The sequence below is a fragment of the Nerophis lumbriciformis genome, linkage group LG30 (assembly GCF_033978685.3).
Source record: "Nerophis lumbriciformis linkage group LG30, RoL_Nlum_v2.1, whole genome shotgun sequence".
Taxonomy (NCBI): domain Eukaryota; kingdom Metazoa; phylum Chordata; class Actinopteri; order Syngnathiformes; family Syngnathidae; genus Nerophis; species Nerophis lumbriciformis.
Window position 1 is genome coordinate 12,915,636 of NC_084577.2, and position 21,951 is coordinate 12,937,586.

The 21,951-nt window shown below is 37.5% G+C and overlaps 1 protein-coding gene across 3 annotated transcripts in view; it reads right to left on the bottom strand.

The window, feature by feature from the left end:
* Nucleotides 1-4,710: 4,710 nt before the first annotated feature.
* Nucleotides 4,711-21,951, bottom strand: part of lsamp (limbic system associated membrane protein) — a 1,017,468-nt gene continuing 1,000,227 nt past the window's right edge. For all 3 annotated transcript variants that reach the window (XM_061925611.1, XM_061925610.2, XM_061925609.1), the window contains 2 exons: nt 10,733-10,881; nt 4,711-5,714 (listed from right to left, as the gene is read on the bottom strand). In XM_061925611.1, coding sequence (XP_061781595.1) covers nt 5,617-5,714; nt 10,733-10,881 — 247 coding nt within the window. In that variant the 3' untranslated portion in view covers nt 4,711-5,616. The remainder of the gene's footprint in view (nt 5,715-10,732; nt 10,882-21,951) is intronic.

The following is a 21,951-nucleotide window of genomic DNA, read 5'->3' on the forward strand; positions in this document are numbered from 1 at the left end:
AGGGGAGCAGTGGGCTGCAGCGGTGCCGCGCCCGGGAATAATTTTTGGTGATTTAACCCCCAATTCCAACACTTGATGCTGAGTGCCAAGCAGGGAGGTAATGGGTCCCATTTTTATATTGAACTCACAACCTACCGATCTCAGGGCGGACACTCTAACCACTAGGCCACTTCTGTTTAGTGCCTTGAACCGGAAGTACATGTGCCGTTCTGTCTACAAGTCGTCCATAGCGTTCCTACTCTTTCTTCATTCAAGCAACGTTTGTAAGTTTTACGATATAACTAAAACAATTCATACTTACTAAACCGTCACGTTTGATAGTAGTGTTTTCAGGCATATTTGTATGTGCTATTGTAATGTATTCAATATAGTGTGGTTAGCATTAGCTAATATGCTATAACTTTGAGTGTCTGTGTTAGCATTATTAACTTACAATTGCATTCTTTTTGTATTGTTTCAGTTTCGTAAATTCACCAAAACACCACCGCAGAGTTATTGAGTCGGTTTAGCTGATTGGAGAGTTAGCTTCCGCAGCTAGTGGGTCCATGACGATGACTTCTGTTCTGTTTTGATCAGCCGTTTTACTGCCGCGTTACAGGCACCGTTTGGAAACAATTAAGGTATGTAAATAAACATTAACACATTTATTCTGTGTAAATAACTTGTTTCGCAACCTATATATATGGTGCTTATAGTCCGGTGCGGCTAATATATGGAAACATATTTGTATATTTTAAAATTTAGGTGCGGCTATGCGCTTTATAGTCCGGAAAATACGGTACAAGATGCGAATATTGTAAAATAAGCGTATTTTACATTTTGGTCAAAAATACATAAAGAAATTGTGCGAGATGACAAACTCATTGAAAACAACTCTTATTTTTGGAGATGTGTAATGCAGACGTATAAATGCTCATATGAATTGAAAACTGGATCAGACAGCTTTACCAACTCTCCAATATCACACAGTCATAGGGAAAGAAATTTTCAATAGTACTACTACTGTACACAAGTGTTTTACTGTACTGTAATCCCCCCCCCCCAAGCAATGCAAATATGACCAGCAAGCAATGGACCTGAGCTGAACACTTGGTTCTGTGGAAGAAATGCCATGTCAGCTGTTTGTTTACAGATCCTAAATAAACACCAGTCAAATTTCTCGAATAATAATACAAAAAAAAAAAAATCAATACTCAGCTTTTGTGTTGTATCATGACAGGAAAACACATTCATTTTCGCAGGTCTCATTTTGAATTTCTCCAACTGTAGATTGACATTCCGTTGCTCAAAGGCAGGTAAAACAATACCCACACAACACTTGATCTTGCAACTGGGGGCGATGATTTATCTGGATTACAAGTGTAAGGAATCTACAAGAGTGAGAAACATGACACGTGAAATGATCTTATATAAGGACATTGGATTCAAGTATATATGTATGTATAACTGAAATCAATGAGGTGTGGAAAACAAACACATACCTCATTATCACTAATAGTATCATACATGTTCAGTATAATTGCTTTAGAAAACACACAGTTCTTTGAAAGTTAGAAGTCATTCATTGGTGTCATACATTTTCATCCAAACTGCAACATTGGAGGAAGTTTATGAGCACGAAGCAGGTTGGGCGTACTTCAGTGCACTGTACTGAAGTGTACTGTACTGTACTGTACTGGAGTACTGCATGGAGCGAAGTGTGCAAGCTGCCTGGAAGTGGAGGCCAACAAGGTTGTTGGTGCACTGCAACAAGTTACTGATGGAGTTCTCTAACGGAGCAATATGTATGTACATTAACTTATATGATGACATTCTTAATTTGTACTATCATAATCATTTTCTCGGATTCCACGGATTGGAAGAAAGTATACATTTGTAAGGGTACTATCATGCTTCAAAGATTGTGGCTTTATACATTTTTTTTAAGCATTATCTATGTATTTTTGGCCTAAATTCAACATTTAAAAATGGCTAAATTAATTAAAAATATTGTACAGTAGATGAGACCAAACAAATCCGGGCATGCTCTTCAGTATCGTGGCCACTGATTGGCTCCGCCTCAAGCAGCATTACTATAATAGATTAAACATATCTAGAGGGTTGTCATAATATTAAAAAGGTCATAAACAGTTTTTTTTTTTAATTTTTAGATATCAAAATATTTGATTTATTAATGAAAAATTCATACCTTACCAGGCCAGGAACAAATTTACAGCAATAAATGAGTGTTTACTGTATGTAAAACTTTAGTTATTCTCTGTTAAAATGTGTTTTCTGTCAATACTTCTGGGTGCCTGGAACAGTAATTGACTACTTATGGGAATTTTTATTTTTTATTTTTCGTACAATGTAAAAAAAATTATATATAAGTTGTACAGTAAAAAAACAAAAAACGGTGATTTATTTACCAAATTACTGTGAATTGAAAAACGGTACCACTGTTATTTTGTACAGTAAAATTCTGGCGGCTGAGCTTCTGTTTCCCCCCTGCAAGATCTACAATTGTTTTTATTGTGCATTACTGTAAATGGAAAAAAATTGGTACCACTGTTATTTTTAGGCAAAAATTCTGGCGAATGAGCTGCCTTTTTTTTTAGTGTGAAAATTATTGTAAATGGAAAACTGTTATATTTAAGGTAAAATTCTGGCAAGTGAGCTATTAGGTGTTTTTATTGTGAAAGGAACGTAACTTTTTTTTTACAATTTTACAATTCAGTTTTCGCCAGAACTTTTTGAACGGATTACTAACGAAAAACCGAGGTACCACCATCGCTCAAAGACAAAAAATTGCGTATGGTATGTGTCTGCATGTCTGTTTTTGGAGTGGAAATGTGTAAACACACAACATAAATTTGTACAAAACGGGAACATTTTCTTTCATGTTTCTGAAAAAGTTTCACACACACATACAGACCTGGCAAATTATTATGCATGCCAGGCCACTAGAGGGCGATGTGTCTTTAAGCGTATAAAAAATATTGACACAATTGCGAACAAAAGCACATTGAATGAATACGACATAACAGTGAGGGAAATCATGATTTTGTGAAATTTTCCCCCCTTACATTTAGATCACATTTTCTGTAGGTTTACTGTAACTAAGAGAGACAGAACATCAACAAAATAATCCTGGAAATACATTTTTGTTTTGTATTTCAGTGAGTGAAATTAGTATTTGATTCCATAACAACCAGCAACAAATCTTATTGTCCCTTTAGCTGGCAGACGGAGGAGGGGGTCTTAAACGAGTATTGTGTGTGTGTGGACAAGGATAAGGTTAGGTGGGATTTACCCTGGATAACCATAGTGTAGAAGGGGCCTTAGAGTATGTAACTAAAGCATCGCCGATGGTGCAGTACAGGAACTTTGCCAAAGAAGTTCATTTTCTTGATCAGCACCTTTGTTGTTTGGGTTGTGAAATACCCTTAACTCACTTTAACACACATCACCATTTTCAGCACTGACAGAAACGACAACATGGGCTTTTTCAAAAAACATTTCAGGCATCAAAACGAATAGCCGAATAAAGTAGAAAAAAGACGATACAGTGGTACCTTGGGTTTTCGTAGACCCTACTTTTCCTATAACTCGGTCTTGGATGAAAACCATGCGCCTAACGAACCGTGTCTTTTCTGATCATATTTGTGGGTGTCTGGATGATTTCTTCTGGCAACAACTGCTTCGGTTATTGTCTGCCCTTTCGGAAGAGATTGCTAAATAAACAAAAACAAACGAGGTACCGCCGTAGTTCTTTTTGACCTAACCATACTTGCCAACCCTCCCGGATTTTCCGGGAGACTCCCGGAATTCAGCGCCTCTCCCGAAAACCTCCCGGGACAAAATTTCTCCCGAAAATCTCCCGAAATTCATGCGGACCTGAGTGACGTGTCGACAGCCTGTTTTCACGTCCGCTTTCCCACAATATAAACAGCGTGCCTGCCCAATCACGTTAAAACTGTAGAATGATCGAGGGCGAGTTCTTGGTTTCTCATGTGGGTTTATTGTTAGGCAGTTTCATTAACGTCCTCCCAGCGCCGTAACAACACACAACAACAGCAGTCACGTTTTCGTCTACCGTAAAGCAGTTCGTCTGCCGTAAACAGCAATGTTGTGACACTCTTAAACAGGACAATACTGCCATCTACTGTACATGCATATGTGACAATAACATCTAGGGCTTTTAGAGAGTGAAGTGCACAACTGCGCACACAACAAGGAGACAAAGCAGAATGCATCATCAGAAAGGGTGTTCAGCATGGTTAGAAAAATAGTGACAGAGAATAGAACAAGGATGGACAATTCAACCCTTAACTCAACAATGAGTAGATGAGTGTTATGTGTGTGTATATGTGTAAATAAATGAACACTGAAATTCAAGTATTTGTCTTATTTATATATATATATATATATATATATATATATATATATATATATATATATATATATATATATATATATATATATATATATATATATATATGTATATATATATAATTCACCAAGTCAAGTATTTCATATATATATATATATATATATATATATATATATATATAATTCACCAAGTCAAGTATTTCATATATATATATATATATATATATATATAAGAAATACTTGAATTGGTGAATTCTAGCTGTAAATATACTCCTCCCCTCTTAACCACGCCCCCCAACCACGCCCCCCAACCACGCCCTCCCCGACCACGCCCCTCCACCTCCCGAAATCTGAGGTCTCAAGGTTGGCAAGTATGGACCTAACATGTGACCCATCCGTGAGACTCCTAATAGACCTAGTTTTTATTTGCCATGAGAATAATGTGCACAATCGTTAAAGACCATCCATCCATTTTCTACCGCTTATTCCCTTTTGGGGTCACGGGGGGCGCTGGAGCCTATCTCAGCTACAATCGGGCGGAAGGCGGTGTACACCCTGGACAAGTCGCCACCTCATCGCAGGGCCTCGTTAAAGACCTGGTGCAAAAAAAAAAAAAATGGAATTATTTTGTTGTTGTCCGTATCTACTGGAGCTCCATATGAAAACATGAATGCTGCATCCAGAAACTTACTTTGACTTTCTCTCCGTGTCATATTTGGCAGATTCTTGCACCTCAATAACGCACTGGATAGCGATAAAATATTATATTTAATTTCTAATAACGCGGTTCTGGGAATTTTCTAAAGACAAATGATTGTTGGCATCCTCCTAAGTGGGGCACCTTTGCGTTCAATTCCATAAGACATAGAAGTACAACAAACCCTAAACCTCACCCAGACCTCACAGACAAGATATATAGCAGAAACAAAGAAGTGCATACATATTAAAAAGAGCAACACATTTTTTTTTTTTTCAAAGAGCACTGTTTGCTTGTTCTGTCCTTCATATCTGTTTTTTTTTTCTTCTTGCTTCTATAGCGTTTTACTCATGACCCGACACATAATATCTTTAAGCAGTGTTTGACAGCACATAAGGTTTTTTGTAATAATGCAAACAGTCTGGGGGCTGTAAGGTCGGTGATCAGGTAGCGGTAAGGATGTCGGTGAGTAGGAGGAGAGCAGAAGGAAGGAAAGGTTGAAAGGCCGAGTGGAAGGAAAGAGGAGGAGGAGGAGAAAAGGAGAAGTATTAACACTTGAAGAGAAGGCAGGCAAAGCAGGCCAGGAACAGCCACAGTGATTGAGAGACGCAGGCAGAGCCGTTGATATCGCGGCCTGTTCCGGGTCCTGCACACAGAGAAAAGGAGAGATAGAATCAGAAGAGAGTGCCTTTATTTACCTTAATGGGTACATTTGGATAAAAGGCAGCTTGAAGCGCTCCTCTCATGCTGACAACATTAGCACTTGTTTCATATTCCTGGACCTAAAAATGATGTCTACAGGTAAAATAGACACAGTGGTGATTTTAGACTTGTTTTCTAACGAGATTTAGCACTTTTAGTAACGCCCACTTTTAGCTCCAAAATGACCTCACCTGCAGAAGAATGGAAAAATGTCATGTATTTTTGTAGCATTTTGGTCCCGAATCACGATATCTTTGCACATTATTTGAAGGAACGATCCAATATGTCTAGGGGTCAGCCTGCATACATTTCCACGTGATGGGAATATGAGAAAAATATGTACCTCTCCACTCAATTTCGCTCACATAAAAAGGGATGGACCAAGCGAGAGGAGTGTAATTTGCAGCGACCGTGACCAGGGTTTTGGTCGGATTTTGGATGGAAAAAATTCAAATACTCAAGCCAAATGTTGTCCTGAAAATCAGTAACACCCTCGTGTTAAAGGGACATGGGGGAATTCTTTTTTTAAAATCTTTAAAAAAAAAATTTTTTTAGACATGTATCTCGTGCGCACGAGAAACTTTTTATAAAGTTATAACATTTAAAAAAAAAAAAGTAATACTTTTTTTTTTAGACATGTATGTCATGCGCACGAGAAAGTTTCTCGTGCGCATGGGGGATTTTTTTTTATAATCTTTTTTTATTTTATTTTCTAAACATGTATCTCGTGCGCACGAGAAAGTCTCTCGTGCGCATGGGGGGATTTAATTTATTGAATAGAATTAGAATCAAGAGTAAGATTATTAATTCAATGTTAATATTTGAGTCGGACGTGGGTGCCCTGGAATGAAAAAGTTAGGCCCCGAAGTCAAAAAGTAAGAACTCCTGCTGATAGCCAATCAGAAACTTTAGAGTAAGTTTGACAATGAACTTGGAAACTGCTATGACTTATTTAACTCACGGTATGAAAATTAAATAAACACTACAGCCATCGCGTAGCGAAATTTAACACACAAAAGGTAGATGACACATCAATGACTATTTTACTGCGAGGAAAGATAAAAACAAATACTAACGCCAACTATTTCAGGGAAGTTCAATGACCGTTTAAAAAAGTCCTGCAAGGCATGCTGGGAAGCCAAAAGCAACCCCTGCAATGCTTCAATAATACGTACAAAATAATGTTTATTGACTGTTTATAGTCTTTATTGGGAAACATGTTTTTACTTACATTGGTTTGTACTGACAATGTGACATTTGACAAAACTACTTAAGAGAAAAAGCCTAGGTCTTGTCTTGGAAGTTGGGAACTCCTCTATTCCCTCCAAAAACTAACAATTCTGGAGCATAATTTGATTCCTGTTTGCACACTCACTGTAGGAGCTTAAATTGCAACAATTCTCTCATGCATGTGTTATTGTTTTTTATTTTATTTTAGTTTAGCCGCATTTAAGTGATTGTAGCGTTTTTAATTTTCAGCGTTTGAGTTGTTTTGGTCACACAATACTGAATTTTATATTTCTATGAAACACAACATAATACTGTACTGTGTATACATGTTTATGTTATGACATCATAGACATCACTTGTTATGCTATTTTTTTTTACACCGTATCCAGAGACATAATTTGGAAAACTACATTAAAGTATGAAAATATATATAATATAAAATATGATTATTTTAAGCTCCATAAAATACTGTTTTTTAATATATTATTTTCTTAACATGTTTCTCTTGACCCCAACGCTAAGAAGGGCTTTTGGCTGTTTTTACTCTGTAAAGTAGCACTAAAGAAAAAGGTTAGGAATGAGGATTTCCAACTGCAGTAACGCTCTTTGTCCACCAAGTGGCGTTAAACCCTTCCTTAGTTTGTTAAGCCATAGAAACAAAATCCTACAATATAATGTCCACTCTTTTTCCATCGAGGTCGACACATTAAAAAAATTAAAGGACATGGTCATTAAAAAAAAAAAAAAAAAATAGAAAATGTACATACAAATCTCTCTCTCTCTCTCTCTCTCTCTCTCTCTCTCTCTCTCTCTCTATTTATAAATAAATGTGGTGCATTCAAGAACCAATGAACTTTATGTATATAAATATATACATATATACATACATATATACATATATATGCATATATAAATATATGATATATATATATATATATGCATATATACATATATGTATATAAATGTATATACATAAATATATATACATACATACATATATATGTACATCTACATATATCATATACATACATCTATATATACGTACATATATATAGATGTATAGCTATATACACATATACGCAGTATATATACACACATATATATATATGTGTGTGTATATATGCATATATATACACACAAACACACACACACACACACACACACACACACACACACACACACACACACACACACACACACACACACACACACACACACACACACACACACACACACACACACACACACACACACACACACACACACACACACATTGTAGCCCAAAAGTTTGGACACACCTCTGAATAAACACATGTGGACTTATGTACTTAACAACAAAAGGTGAAATAACTGCAAAACATGTTTTATATTCTAGTTTCTTCAAAATAGCCACCCTTTGCTCTGATTACTGCTTTGCACACTCTTGACATTCTTTCTATGAGCTTAAAGAGGTAGTCACCAGAAATGTTTTTCACTTCACAGGTGTCATAGTTTTGATGCCTTCAAAGACAATACACAATGTAAATAGTCATGAAAATAACTATATATATATATATATATATATATATATATATATATATATATATATATATATATATATATATATATATATATATATATATATATAATTTAACATTTTTTAATGGCCCTGTCCTTTAATTTTCAGTGTGTCGACCTCGGTGGAAAAAGAGTGGACATTCTATTGTAGGATTTTGTTTCTATTGCTTAACAAACTAAGGAAGAGTTTAACGCCACTTGGTGGACAAAGGTTGTTACTGCAGTTGAAAATCCTCATTCCTAACCTTTTTCTTTAGAGCTATTTTGACAGAGTAAAAACAGCCAAAAGCCTTTCTTAGAGTTGAGGTCAAGAGAAACATACACTGAAGCTTGTATGATTAAACCTGCACAATGTGAAGAAAATAATAGTGTGAATGTGTGTGTGAATGGGTGAATGTGGAAATACCGTCAAAGCGCTTTGAGTACCTTGAAGGTAGAAAAGCGCTATACAAGTATAACCCATTTATCATTTATTTATTTATTTTCAGGAGCTGAAAATAATCACAACTACTTTACTTTAATGTAGTTTTCCAAATTATGTCTCTGAGTACAGTGTACAAAAATAGCATAACAAGTGATGTCTATGATGTCATAACATAAACAGGTACAAACAGTACAGTATTCTGTTGTGTTTCATAGAAATATTAATTCAGTATTGTGTGACCAAAACAACTCAAACGCTGAAAATTAAAAATGCTACAATCACTTAAATGCTGCTAAAAAAAACCAAAAAACAATAACACATGCATGAAAGAATTGTTGCAATTTGAGCAATTTAAGTGTGCAGAGTGGTTTACATAATGGTAATGGCCTAATTTAATTCATGCATATATATATATATATATATATATATATATATATATATATGTGTGTATATATATACACACATAATTATACTGTATATAAATAATTTTTTGTTTTTTTTGCAATTGTTCTTGATGTTGCTTTATTTTATTTCTACAATGTGCCGAGTGCCAATAAAAATGTGCTCACAAAAGTCACAACAACTGCGGACGCCACAACAAATACAAACACCACTACACAACAACATACATCTAAAACACAAACAACTTTCAGCCTAAACACGACAGCAAAAGTTGCTTCATGTTTTTGTGTTGTGGCTTCATGTTGTTGTGTTGTGGCTTATGATTGTTGCCTCGTGGCGGTTGCATTTGTTGTGGCTTTTGCAACCGGGATGTGGCTGAAAGTTGTTGTGTTGTGGCTTTATGTTGTTGTATTGTGGTTTTAAGTTGTTGTGTTGTGGCTAGGGTTTTACGGTATACCAGTACTAGTATAGTACCGCGATCATATTCGGTACTATACCGCCTCTAAAAAGTACAGTTCTTGAATGTAAACAAATGCCAGGGGTGGATCTACACTTAACAGCCACTGTAATTATACAAAGTACAGGAGCGTATCTAGTCGATACTACAGTGATTACATTGTTATTTTTTAGCATCACAAAATCTATTTTTATTTATTTTTTAAATTTATATTATGTTTATAAACTCAGGAAATATGTCCCTGGACTTTGAATATGACCAATGTATGATCCTGTAACGAATAAGTCATTATTACATTTTAACAGAAGTGTATATAGAACATGTTGAAAGAGAAAGTAAGCAGATATTAACATGTGGATTAATAATACATTTTTACAGCTTGTCCTTAATCATTTTGACAAAATAATAGAATGAGAAATGACACAAAATGTTACTGCATATGTCAGCAGCTAAATTAGGAGCATTTGTTTGTTTACTTACTACTAAAAGAAAAGTTGTCTCGTATGTTCACTATTTTATTTAAGGACAAAATTGCAATAAGAAACATATGTTTAATGTACCATAAGATTTTTTATGAAAATAAAGCCTATAATGTCATTTTTTTGTGGTCCCCTTTATTTCGAAAAGTATCGAAGTACATTTTGGTACCGGTACCAAAATATTAGTATCGGGACAACCCTAGTTGTGGCTTTTTGTTGTAAAGTTGTTGTGCCCTGGCAACTTTTTGGACACCGCTGCCCTACAATGACTGATTATGTTCACCCATAACAATATCACAGATATAATATGGCACTAAGAAAACAACATTAATCATGCTTTATTCAATCACAGTGGGAATGCACTCCTGTCCACACGAGCTGAGCGATGAATAGAAAATAGAGTTCATACTCACTATAGAGGAAGAGGCTGGCGTTCTGGACACCCAGTCGGTTTGAGGCCACACAGGTATATTTCCCATAATCCTCTTCAGTGACACTTGGAATCATGAGAATAGTACTAGTGCCAAGAACTTGAATATTGATGTTCTGGGAACTGGACAGTCTGCAACATAAAAACAGATAATATAAAATATAATGAGGCATTTTAGGTGATAGAAAAAAAACAGGGCGATAACACCAAGAGGGATTAAGCCAAGAGGACACCACACACCCTGGCTCCCATCTTTTTAACCGGTTGCCCAATGGCAGGCGCTTCAGGTCCAAAAACAGACTCAGGGACAACTTCTTTCCCAAAGCTGTCACTATACTCAATGCACATGTGCACTAATGCAGTGTTTTTTTTTAACCTTTTTTTGAGCCAAGGCACATTTTTTCCGTTGAAAAAATCCGGAGGCACACCACCAGCAGAAATCATTAAAAAACGAAACTCAGTTGACAGTAAAAAGTCGTTGTCACAATTGTTGGATATTAATCTAAACCATAACCAACCATACATCACTATAGCTCTTGTCTCATGACCTGTCACATCACACCGTGACTTATTTGGAGTTTTTTGGTGTTTTCCTGTGTGTAGTGTTTTAGTTCTTGTCTTGCTCTCCTATTTCACCAAAAATGATTCCCGGGCGCGGCCACCGCTGCTGCCCACTGCTCCCCTCACCTCCCAGGGGGTGATCAAGGGTGATGGGTCAAATGCAGAGAATAATTTCGCCACACCTAGTGTGTGTGTGACAATCATTGGTACTTTAACTTTAACTTTTAACTTTATTTTGGTGTTTTTTTCCTCTTTTTTGGGGATTTTCCTGTAGCAGTTTCATGTCTTCCTTTGAGCGATATTTCCCACGTCTACTTTGTTTTAGCAATCGAGAATATTTCAGTTGTTTTTATCATTCTTTGTGGGGACATTGTGGATCGTCATGTCATGTCCGGATGTACGTTGTGGACGTCGTCTTTGCTCCACAGTAAGTCTTTGCTGTCGTCCAGCATTCTGTTTTTGTTTACTTAGTAGTCAGTTCAGTTTTAGTTTCGTTCTGCATAACCTTCCCTAAGCTTCAATGCCTTTTCTTAGGGGCACTTACCTTTTGTTTATTTTTGGTTTAAGCTTTAGACACCTTTTTACCTGCACGCTGCCTCCGGCTGTTTCCGACATCTACAAAGCAATTAGCTACCGGCTGCCACCTGCTGATATGGAAGAGTATTACACGGTTACTCTGCCGAGCTCTAGACAGCACCGACACTCAACAACAACACATCATTTGCAGACTATAATTACTGGTTTGCAAAAAATATTTTTAACCCAAATAGGTGAAAATAGATAATCTCCCACGGCACACCAGGCTGTATCTCACGGCACACTAGTGTGCCGCGGCACAGTGGTTAAAAAACACTGCACTAATGGAAGCTGTTTAATTGCACTCATCCTTCAGACTCCCACTACCTTTTCTCTGTTTACCTGTCTGTGTTTTTATACCGTGTATTTATACTTTTACTTTGTGCTATTTATGTGTGTGCCTACGGAGCTGCTCTCCAAATTTCATTATACCGTGTATAATGACTATAAAGGTGTTTCTTCTATTCTATTCTTCTGTTCCAAAAAAAGAACAACATATTACATTTTAGGTACAAATACATACTTATCGAGTCGCCACATGGGCGGCGCCCCGTAAAAAAGTAGGATAAATGGTAAACATGAGGGTAAAAGGGAGATAAAAAAGCAATGTGGGCTACGTGTGTAAGTGGCGTGTATTTTCTGCAGTGGTGTGCCGTTAGGGCCAGCAAGGCCTTCTGTGCTGGCCTAATGTAACCAGAAATCATGATCATAATTAAAGATACAATTATTTTTTTATTTACTTTCCCTAAATATCTAAAAGGATTCATATTCTATTCATGTTATTGTGGAGGGAGATGTAGCCAGTGCTGCTTGCAGGAGCAAAAGTCACCGCCTCTGTCCATGGTGCTGAGGACAGAGCACCATCAGACGGGGGCGTGGCAGTCCTGGCGGCGAGACACAGCTGGCAGGTGATTAGATTTCACAGGTGGTACGTGTTAATCTAATCATCTGTTGTCTTTAACAGTAAGCGGCCGGGAGCAGGAAGAGAGAGAGGATACGGACGTGACTGAAAAGTCACGTTCTACTAGGAGAGCAAACTTTTGTTGATAACATTATCATTAAAACCCTTGTTAAACCTGCGCGCTTGGCTCCGGTGCCGTGTCTGACAGTGGGACCGCGAGGAAGCGACTTCCATAGTCATATTATGCACGTTCCAGTGCTGTTGTTTTTAGTTTTAGTTTGTATCCAATCAGAATTCAGCTAGCTTATGTTGCCATGCTGTGCCAAATCTGCCAGACGCCTTCAGAATCAACAATGCGGGCGTCCGTGCACTGTCAGTGAACGGGCACAAACATTTGACAGACAGTTGCGACAGCCAATCAGATCACGAGTTGTTGTCAGTAAAGCCTTCTAGATGGCCTCACGTTGAACGTGACATTTACGCGTCCTGTGATTGGCTACTCATGGTATTTTACGGACTGTATCCCTGCAGACTGTATTGATCTATATTGATATGTAATGTAGGAACCAGAAATATTAATAACAGAAAGAAACAACCCTTTTGTGTGAATGAGTGTGAATGAGTGTAAATGGGGGAGGGAGGTTTTTTGGGTTGGTGCACTAATTGTAAGTGTATCTTGTGTTTTTTATGTTGATTTAATAAAAATAAAATAAAAATCAATAAAAAATTAAATCAACATAAAAAACACAAGATACACTTACAATTAGTGCACCAACCCAAAAAAACTCCCTCCCCCATTTACACTCATCCACACTCATTCACACAAAAGGGGCTGTCTCTTGTTCCTACAATATAGAGCAATGCAGTCTGCAAGGGATGCTGGTCCACTAACATTTTCATTAATTACTATTTTTTATGTAATTGTTTTTTATATTGTTTTACTTTCTTTTTTATTCAAGAAAAAGTTTATTTATTTATTTATCTATCTTATTTTATTTTTAATTTTTTTTTAAAAAGGACCTTATCTTCACCAGACCAGGTTGTCAATGAAATCAGACTGTTCAAAAGGGTTCTTAAAACCAGGTCCAGTTCAGATTATGTCCAGGTTGGGCTCAGCAACACACACCTTCACCCACGTACACTGAAAACCAGGGAACACAACAGATTGCATACAATCCATAAACAAAATTACATTTTCTAAATAAGCACCCATGTACAGTCCAGATCACGTCCAAGTCGGACTCAGCAACACACACCTTCATTTATGTACACTTAAATTAGGGAACACAACAACAGATTGCATATCATATATAAAAACAATTACATTTTCAAAATAAGCCTTTGAGGACTTCCCATCTTTTTTTATGTTTTTTGGCATCATTATCGTTTTCAACCATATAACTTTCTAAAGTAAAAAAAATACTGAATAAATAATTTAAAGAAAGAAATACTAAGTGAATATCTGTTTATGTTGATTTAATTAAAAAAAATAATTATTGTGCGGCACGGTACCAATCGGCCCGGTGGTTGGGCACCACTGAATTAGAGAACACTTCTAGTTGAGAGACAGTTGCGCTAGCCAATTAGTTGTTGACAGTAGCTGTTCTGTTACAACTAAAAGTTGTAAACTCTTGTTGTTAAAGTGTGTCATGCTTGTCATTTAATTAACATCGTTAGATGTTGCATGTGTATTTGTCGCCATCATGTGGTCAGGGCAGTTAATATATCTTTGATAAGTGTGTACATTAAATCAAACTTTATTGACCGGAAGTTCTATAAGCCAAGCAGAAACATTTACAGTATATGTTTTAATTGCTGATGCGTTATAATTAATTTTTAAATACGCCAGAAAATAACACGTTTTGTATACTGTTGATGTGCTTCAATTCACAGTAGTGCGTAAATGTGTTCCTGTATAGTATTTCACCAGCAATGGTCATGTGGTGACATCAATTATGGTATTTTGAGAGGTAATCATTGAAGTCAAAGATCACTGAAGGCCGAGGTGGGAAACGCACCTGTGGATGTGTGTGCATGTAAGCCCAAAGAGTGGCTCTGTTTCGCGACCTTGGTGCTCTCGCAAATAATAGTCATGATCCGTTGCCCGGGTCATGGCTTGATTTATGTTTAGTAGCTTTTTTCCCCATGTTTTAATCGGTTTCCGTGCTCTAACCTCCTCCCTTTCGTTTACTTTTGGTTTCCATTGACACTAAGTCTCCACACCTGTCCTTGTTTTAGTAATTAGTGTTCCCACCAGCTGTTTTGGTTAATCACTCCCCTTTATATTTTTCAGTCACCCGACACAAGTCGCTGGGTCAATACTCACTCTACGCGACGTTTACGTCTGGTCTTGTTTTCACCACGCTTAAGGACTTTCTTGTTGTTCGCCCTTGGCGACTATTTTGTTTTTTGGCTCCACGCTTTATTAGCGTCTACATTTTTGTATTTTTGTCCTGCCTCGAATAATTAAACTCCTACCTAGGGTTGTACGGTATACCGGTATTAGTATAGTACCGCGATACTAATGAATCATATTCGGTACCGGTATGTATAGGGGCAGCACGGTGGAACAAGGGTTGACAGACAGTTGCGACAGTCCGGTCAAAACTCTTTGGAACTCTTTACCACCAGACCTTCGCAACTTAGATTCAATATCCCTCTTCAAATCAAGACTCAAAACACACCGATTCCTGACTGCTTATTCATTGTAATCATCTTTTCTTTTCTCTTTGTTGTTGTTGTTTTTATCCAATTTGATTTTATTGTTGTGATTTTGTACAATGTCCTTGAGTGCCCAGAAAGGCGCCTTATAAATAACATTTATTACTATTATTATTATTATTAGTGCATGTGCCTCACAATACGAAGGTCCTGAGTTCAATCCCGAGCTCGGGATCTTTCTGTGTGGAGTTTGCATGTTCTCCCCGTGACTGCGTGGGTTCCCTCCGGATAATCCGGCTTCCTCCCACCTCCAAAGACATGCACCTGGGGATAGGTTGATTGCAGTGACGTGCAGTCACTAGAGGCAGGTGAGGCCCCGCCTCACCTGCCATCATGGAAAGAAAAAAAATGTAAAAAGAATTTTTTTTAATTAAATTGTTATATCTATCCAGTGATTATACTATAAAGTTATTTTCCATTTAACTTCACCCGTTGTAGATTATTTTTATTTAAAATCGCTGAATTTTCACATTTGCCGTTCAAATACTGAGAAGAGACGGTGCGGTGAACAGCAGCCAGTTGAGGCACGTCACTGCGTTGTGCCTCACCATGGATTGCGGACTCGGCTAACTGCTGGCCTGCTGTGTAGTGAGACCGTATTGCTATATGAATTATATTATACATTTCCATAGTTTAGTTAGCTGAGGTATATAATGTACAGTGTATTTTGTCAACAACTGTATAAGTGTAAAGTATTTCTTGTGCTGAGCGATCATAAAACGGCTGCAAAAGACACACTGGCTGAGGCTCGCCTCCTGCACCCCCGCCGTAGATTGCACGGCAACCCCTGACGGGAGTGTTATATCAACTAAAGCCCACAAGATTGAATCTATTTAAAAAAGTTATTTCATAAGAAGCCAAAAAGTGCAAAAACAATAATGTTCGTGTTGGAGGAGTTGTGAATGACTGCAGGGCCACAACATTAGGTACACCTGCAGACTGCAGGTGTACCTAATTCACAACTCCTCCAACACGAACATTATTATTTTTGCACTTTTTGGCTTCTTATTAAATAACTTTTGTAACCTATTTTTATGGGCTTTCCTCTTTGTGATGTTAAGTTCCTGTTATGCGCTGTTATACAGTATATGCCTTGAGCTCTTATTTTGAAGGCGCTAAGAGCGGAAGTGATGACACGTTGGAGTGGAGCGGAAGTTTTTGAAAGAAGGTAAATAAAGTGGTCCTCGTGTAAACTGGAGCCTCCGTGTTTGTTATTTTGTAGTTTCATACAGTATAGGCGACATTTATAAACCCTCGGTTACACTTTTTTAAATAGATTCAATCTTGCACGTGGAAAGTTTAAGTGAGGGCTTTAGTTGATATAACACTCTCGTTAGGGGGTGCATTAATCCAGCACAACAGCGGCTCATGGACTTATTTTATAAGTAAAGGTAAGACCATAATAAAGTTTTTTTTAAATTAAATGTGCTTTTTTGTGTGCTACAGTTTGTATGTGTAAAGTTAAAGTTAAGTTAAAGTACCAATGATTGTCACACACACACTAGGTGTAATGAAATTTGTCCTCTGCATTTGACCCATCCCCTTGATCACCCCCTGGGAGGTGAGGGGAGCAGTGGGCAGTAGCGGCGCCGCGCCCGGGAATAATTTTTGGTGATTTAATAACCCCCAATTCCAACCCTTGATGCTGAGTGCCAAGCAGGGAAGAATGCTGGTATGAGCTTTTAAACATAACCCGTTAACTGCTGCCAATCAAATGGTGAATAAGATACTCTTTAGGTTTCATATGTTTGTAAATCTGACTGTGATGAAGTCAGTGCCTCACCAGCCATCAACCTCACCGCACGTCACTGGTTGATTGGCAACACTAAATTGGCCCTAGTGTGTGAATGTGAGTGGGAATGTTGTCTGTCTATCTGTGTTGGCCCTGCGATTAAGTGGCGACTTGTCCAGGGTGTACCCCGCCTTCTGCCCGAGTGCAGCTGAGATAGGCTCCAGCACCCCCCGCAACCACGAAAGGGACAAGCGGTAGAAAATGGATGGATGGATACAATATATATATGTAATTATTATTTCTGGCGGGTGTTGTGGCATCCTACTCTGTTGAGTGGGCTTTGAACGCACCTTAAAAACACCTCTCTCTTGTATTCCTCTGAGCATAGAACAATCACTTTGTTCTAAGAGAACATAGCTTGTAGGTTCAGTGTGCACAATTGAATATCTCACTTGCTCAGACAGTAATGTGTTTATATTAGGGCACAGTGATTAATTAAAAAAAATGTATCTCGTTAATTAATCAAAGTGTATGTACCGGTGATAGTTACAGCGATGTGCTCTGCGCCCACTTTTGCTTCAAAATAAACCTCGATGAAACTTTAGATGAAACTGTGGTAATTAGGTCAGTATTGCAGCGAACAACTTTCTTATCGTCGGCGCACATTACGTTTAAAATATAATCTTAACGCGAAACATGAACGTGAGGAAGGCGTCGCTAGTCTGAATGCTACTTAAATAGGGTTGCCAAACATTCCTTGAAAAAGAAAGCATCCTATATTTCAAACAAAAGTCCGCGCTCCGTATTAAGCAGTCAAGTCCAGTATTTTTTTTATCAATTGGCAACTTATTTTGTTTTCATGTTCCCAGGTCCTTTCAAAGAAAAAGGTATTTTGTGACGTCACACGGCCTTTTCGCCACAGTCGCCAACAGGCACCGAGCAGGCATCTTGTCAGTGCAACAGATAACTCAAGTAAGTGTATAAAAACTAAAATACAACTGTTCTGCTGTCTATGGTCTCATTAAGCGCAACATTTATGCGAGCGTGTTTGTTTCGTTACTGAGTGCAGTTGGCTCGGGGTTGCACACGTCGTTATTCAATGAGGATATTGCACATCCAGTCTGCACCCTTCGGTAGAAGAGAGGTATGTGGCAAGGTAAAACTATCAGCGGTGTGCCATTTATTCCACTTTAATGAGCTATGACTGTGCAATGCTTTTATTTAACGATAAATTACACAATATAGCACAAAGACAACAACTAGGGATGTCTGATAATATTGGACTGCCGATATTATCGGCCGATAAATGCTTTAAAATGTAATATCGTAAATGATCAGTATCAGTTTCAAAATTATCGGTTCAAAAGGTAAAATGTATGACTTTTTAAAACGCCGCTGTGTACACGGACGTAGGGAGAAGTACAGAGCGCCAATAAACCTTAAAGGCACTGCCTTTGCGTGCCGGCCCAGTCACAAAATATCTACGGCTTTTCACACACATAAGCGATTGCAAGGCATACTTGGTCAACAGCCATACAGGTCACACTGAGGGTGGCCGTATAAACAACTTTAACACTGTTACAAATATGCACCACACTGTGCACCAACACCAAACAAGAATGACAAACACATTTCGGGGAGAACATCCGCACCGCACCGCAACACAACATAAACACAACAGAACAAATACCCAGAACCCCTTGCAGCACTAACTCTTCCGGGACACTACAATATACACCCCCCACTACCACCTACCCCCCAACCTCAACCTCCTCATGCTCTCTCAGGGAGAGCATGTCCCAAATTCCAAGCTGCTGTTTTGAGGCATGTTAAAAAAAAGAATGCACTTTGTGACTTCAATAATAAATATGGCAGTGCCATGTTGGAATTTTTTTCCTTAACTTGAGTTGATTTATTTTGGAAAACCTTGTTACATTGTTTAATGCATCCAGCGGGGCATCAAAACAAAATTAGGAATAATAATGTGTTTATTCCACGACTGTATATATCGGTATCGGTTAATATCGGAATCGGTAATTAAGAGTTGGACAATATCGGAATATCGGATATCGGCAAAAAAGCCATTATCGGACATCTCTAACAATAACCTCACTGAGAGTAGATCTCCTTCATAAGTAAAGCATCATTGAAATGTTGATGAAAGTTGGAGATCTGCTCTATCATAAAGCTGCACACTGAATTTAGTCTGTTTTAAGTTAAGCAGGACACCCCTGTAAAGACATATGTTTATTTTTATTAAGTTAAGCAGAAAATATTTCAATCTAAGACAAAACAAATGTGCACTTAATTCTTACTGTACTTACTGTCACCAAGTTTTGAGCAAATCAATGACCAATGTGTAGTGTAGTTCCCATATGACATTTTAACTACAAAATTGCATTTGTGTCCAAATAAAAAGAAAATTTTATTTATGCAAGCAAATAACCTGTGATTAATCATGATTAATACACACATACAAGGTACCTACGCTCCCACATACATATACAAATACAGTACATATTTACATACTCAAAGTTTGTACATCCACACGCACGTTCATTATACAAACATACACATACTGTACATATACACTCACTGTTCAAACATACATATACACATACTGTACATATACATTCACTGTACAAACATGCATATACACATACTGTACATATACATTCACTGTACAAACATACATATACACATACTGTACATATACATTCACTGTACAAACGCATATACACATACTGTACATATACATTCACTGTACAAACACATATACACATACTGTACATATACAAGTACATATGCATACATACACTCATGCACATAATCACGTTTCATCAAACATATATTAATGTTGTTGCCCTAGGGTAAACTGGGTATAACACATGGCACACTGACAAAGCTTAACCTACTGTTACTATAACAATCTACAAGGTTAATGTAGGTTACTTCTCTTTCTTCCCCTCCATTTTTCTGCATTTTTTCGTATCTGAAGTTATCATTACGTATATGTATTGTTGCATTGGAACAACTGTATTGTTGATAATAAAGGTAAAGTATTGGTATTGTTCATTATCAATAGCGCTATTTCTATTGGTATTTGTATTGCTCCATTTGTAGTGTAATAATGCTCATTGTCATTTCTGTATTATTTTTGATTTTGGCTAACTGCTTATTTGTTATTAATTTTACCATCATATTTGTACTTGTCGTATTTGCTGATGTTGCTGTTATTGTTGTGTTTGCTGTTGTTGTTTTTGTCTCTCTGTCTAATCCCCCTCTTGTCTCCACAATTTCCCCCTCTGTCTTCTTTTTTTTTCTCTTTCTATCCCCTCCTGCTGCGGCCCGGCTGCACCAAATGATAATATAAATACATTTAATAAAGTCAAATACAAATAAGGCAACAAGAGAAGTATCCTACACTTCTCTTTTGTAAAGTAAATCTGAACAGCTGATATGGGCATCTACATCAACTATATGATTTGCCTGAGAAGCTGGACAGGACAAAAAAAAAAATCATGATTAATCACAGAATTAGAGTGTGGTTAATCTGATTTAAAACATTTATCACTTGACAGGCCTACTTTTATATACGTTTAGATAGGGTTATGTCGTTTCCTAATGGGGAGCGACGTTAATGTCTCTTGTTTTCATGTTACCATTTAGCCAGTCCCTGAGTTTATCAAAGTGCAGTTTTTTTTGATCATTTTAATTTAAAATGGTAAAGGTTTCTCATTGTATCCCATTGGGTTGAGTTTTTTCTTGCCCTGATGTGGGATCTGGATGTCGTTGTGGCTTGTGCAGCCCTTTGAGATACTTGTGATTTAGGGCTCAATTAAATTGACATTTATTGATTGATTGATAATACTAACCGTCGAGTTTTACTGCGGTTATTATTACTACCGTTTACCATCACATCCCTAGAGTGTACACATATAAGAGGGAACTGCTTTTCAATCACACCATCAGGATATGTTAACCTCATCTTTAAAAAAAACAAAAACCGTATTAAAGTTTTTTCCTTACAAAATGTTGGCTAAATTACAACCTGCATGCAGAAACCTTGTTAACTAAACTAAGTCAATAACTGTTTTTTAGTGCAAGTAAACAGAGTGTGGGTATGTGGGGCGGTGACGTTGGGGGTCTGATAATACTGTAATAATAAATTAATAATATGAAAGAGAAAATTGGGGCCCACAAACAAATTCTTGTTTCAAAGCCCAGTGCAAAATCAAACACACTGCAGCATTGTCAGTCTATGAAGATTTAGTATGCTGCTCACATCTTGACTCCAAGCTTCCGACACTCAATTATGTCAACTTTGAAACCCAATTTAGAGCCAACGAGTCGTACTGTTCAGGGTATACTGATGGGCTAAAACAACACATCTATGCGAATCGATTCTATTTGTCCCTGCACTCATCAAGCCCTTTATTGTAAGATAAGTGTGGCTACTGTGCTAAATGCAATTTGAGCCGAAGTTTACGCTGACACGTTCTTAATAACCAAGCATTAACATGAAAGTGGGATCCGTCCACGTGGGAGCTGTTTGGGATGATTGAGAGTGCATATGTTCCTCCAGTTTCTCCTTTTGGATCTTAAAACATCTCCCGCCAGCCTTATCTTCCTGACAAGAAAGTGCATGATGAAAAATGTGTCCCAGCACACATACTGAAAGAGCATGATAATACACGACGCTACTGGGAGC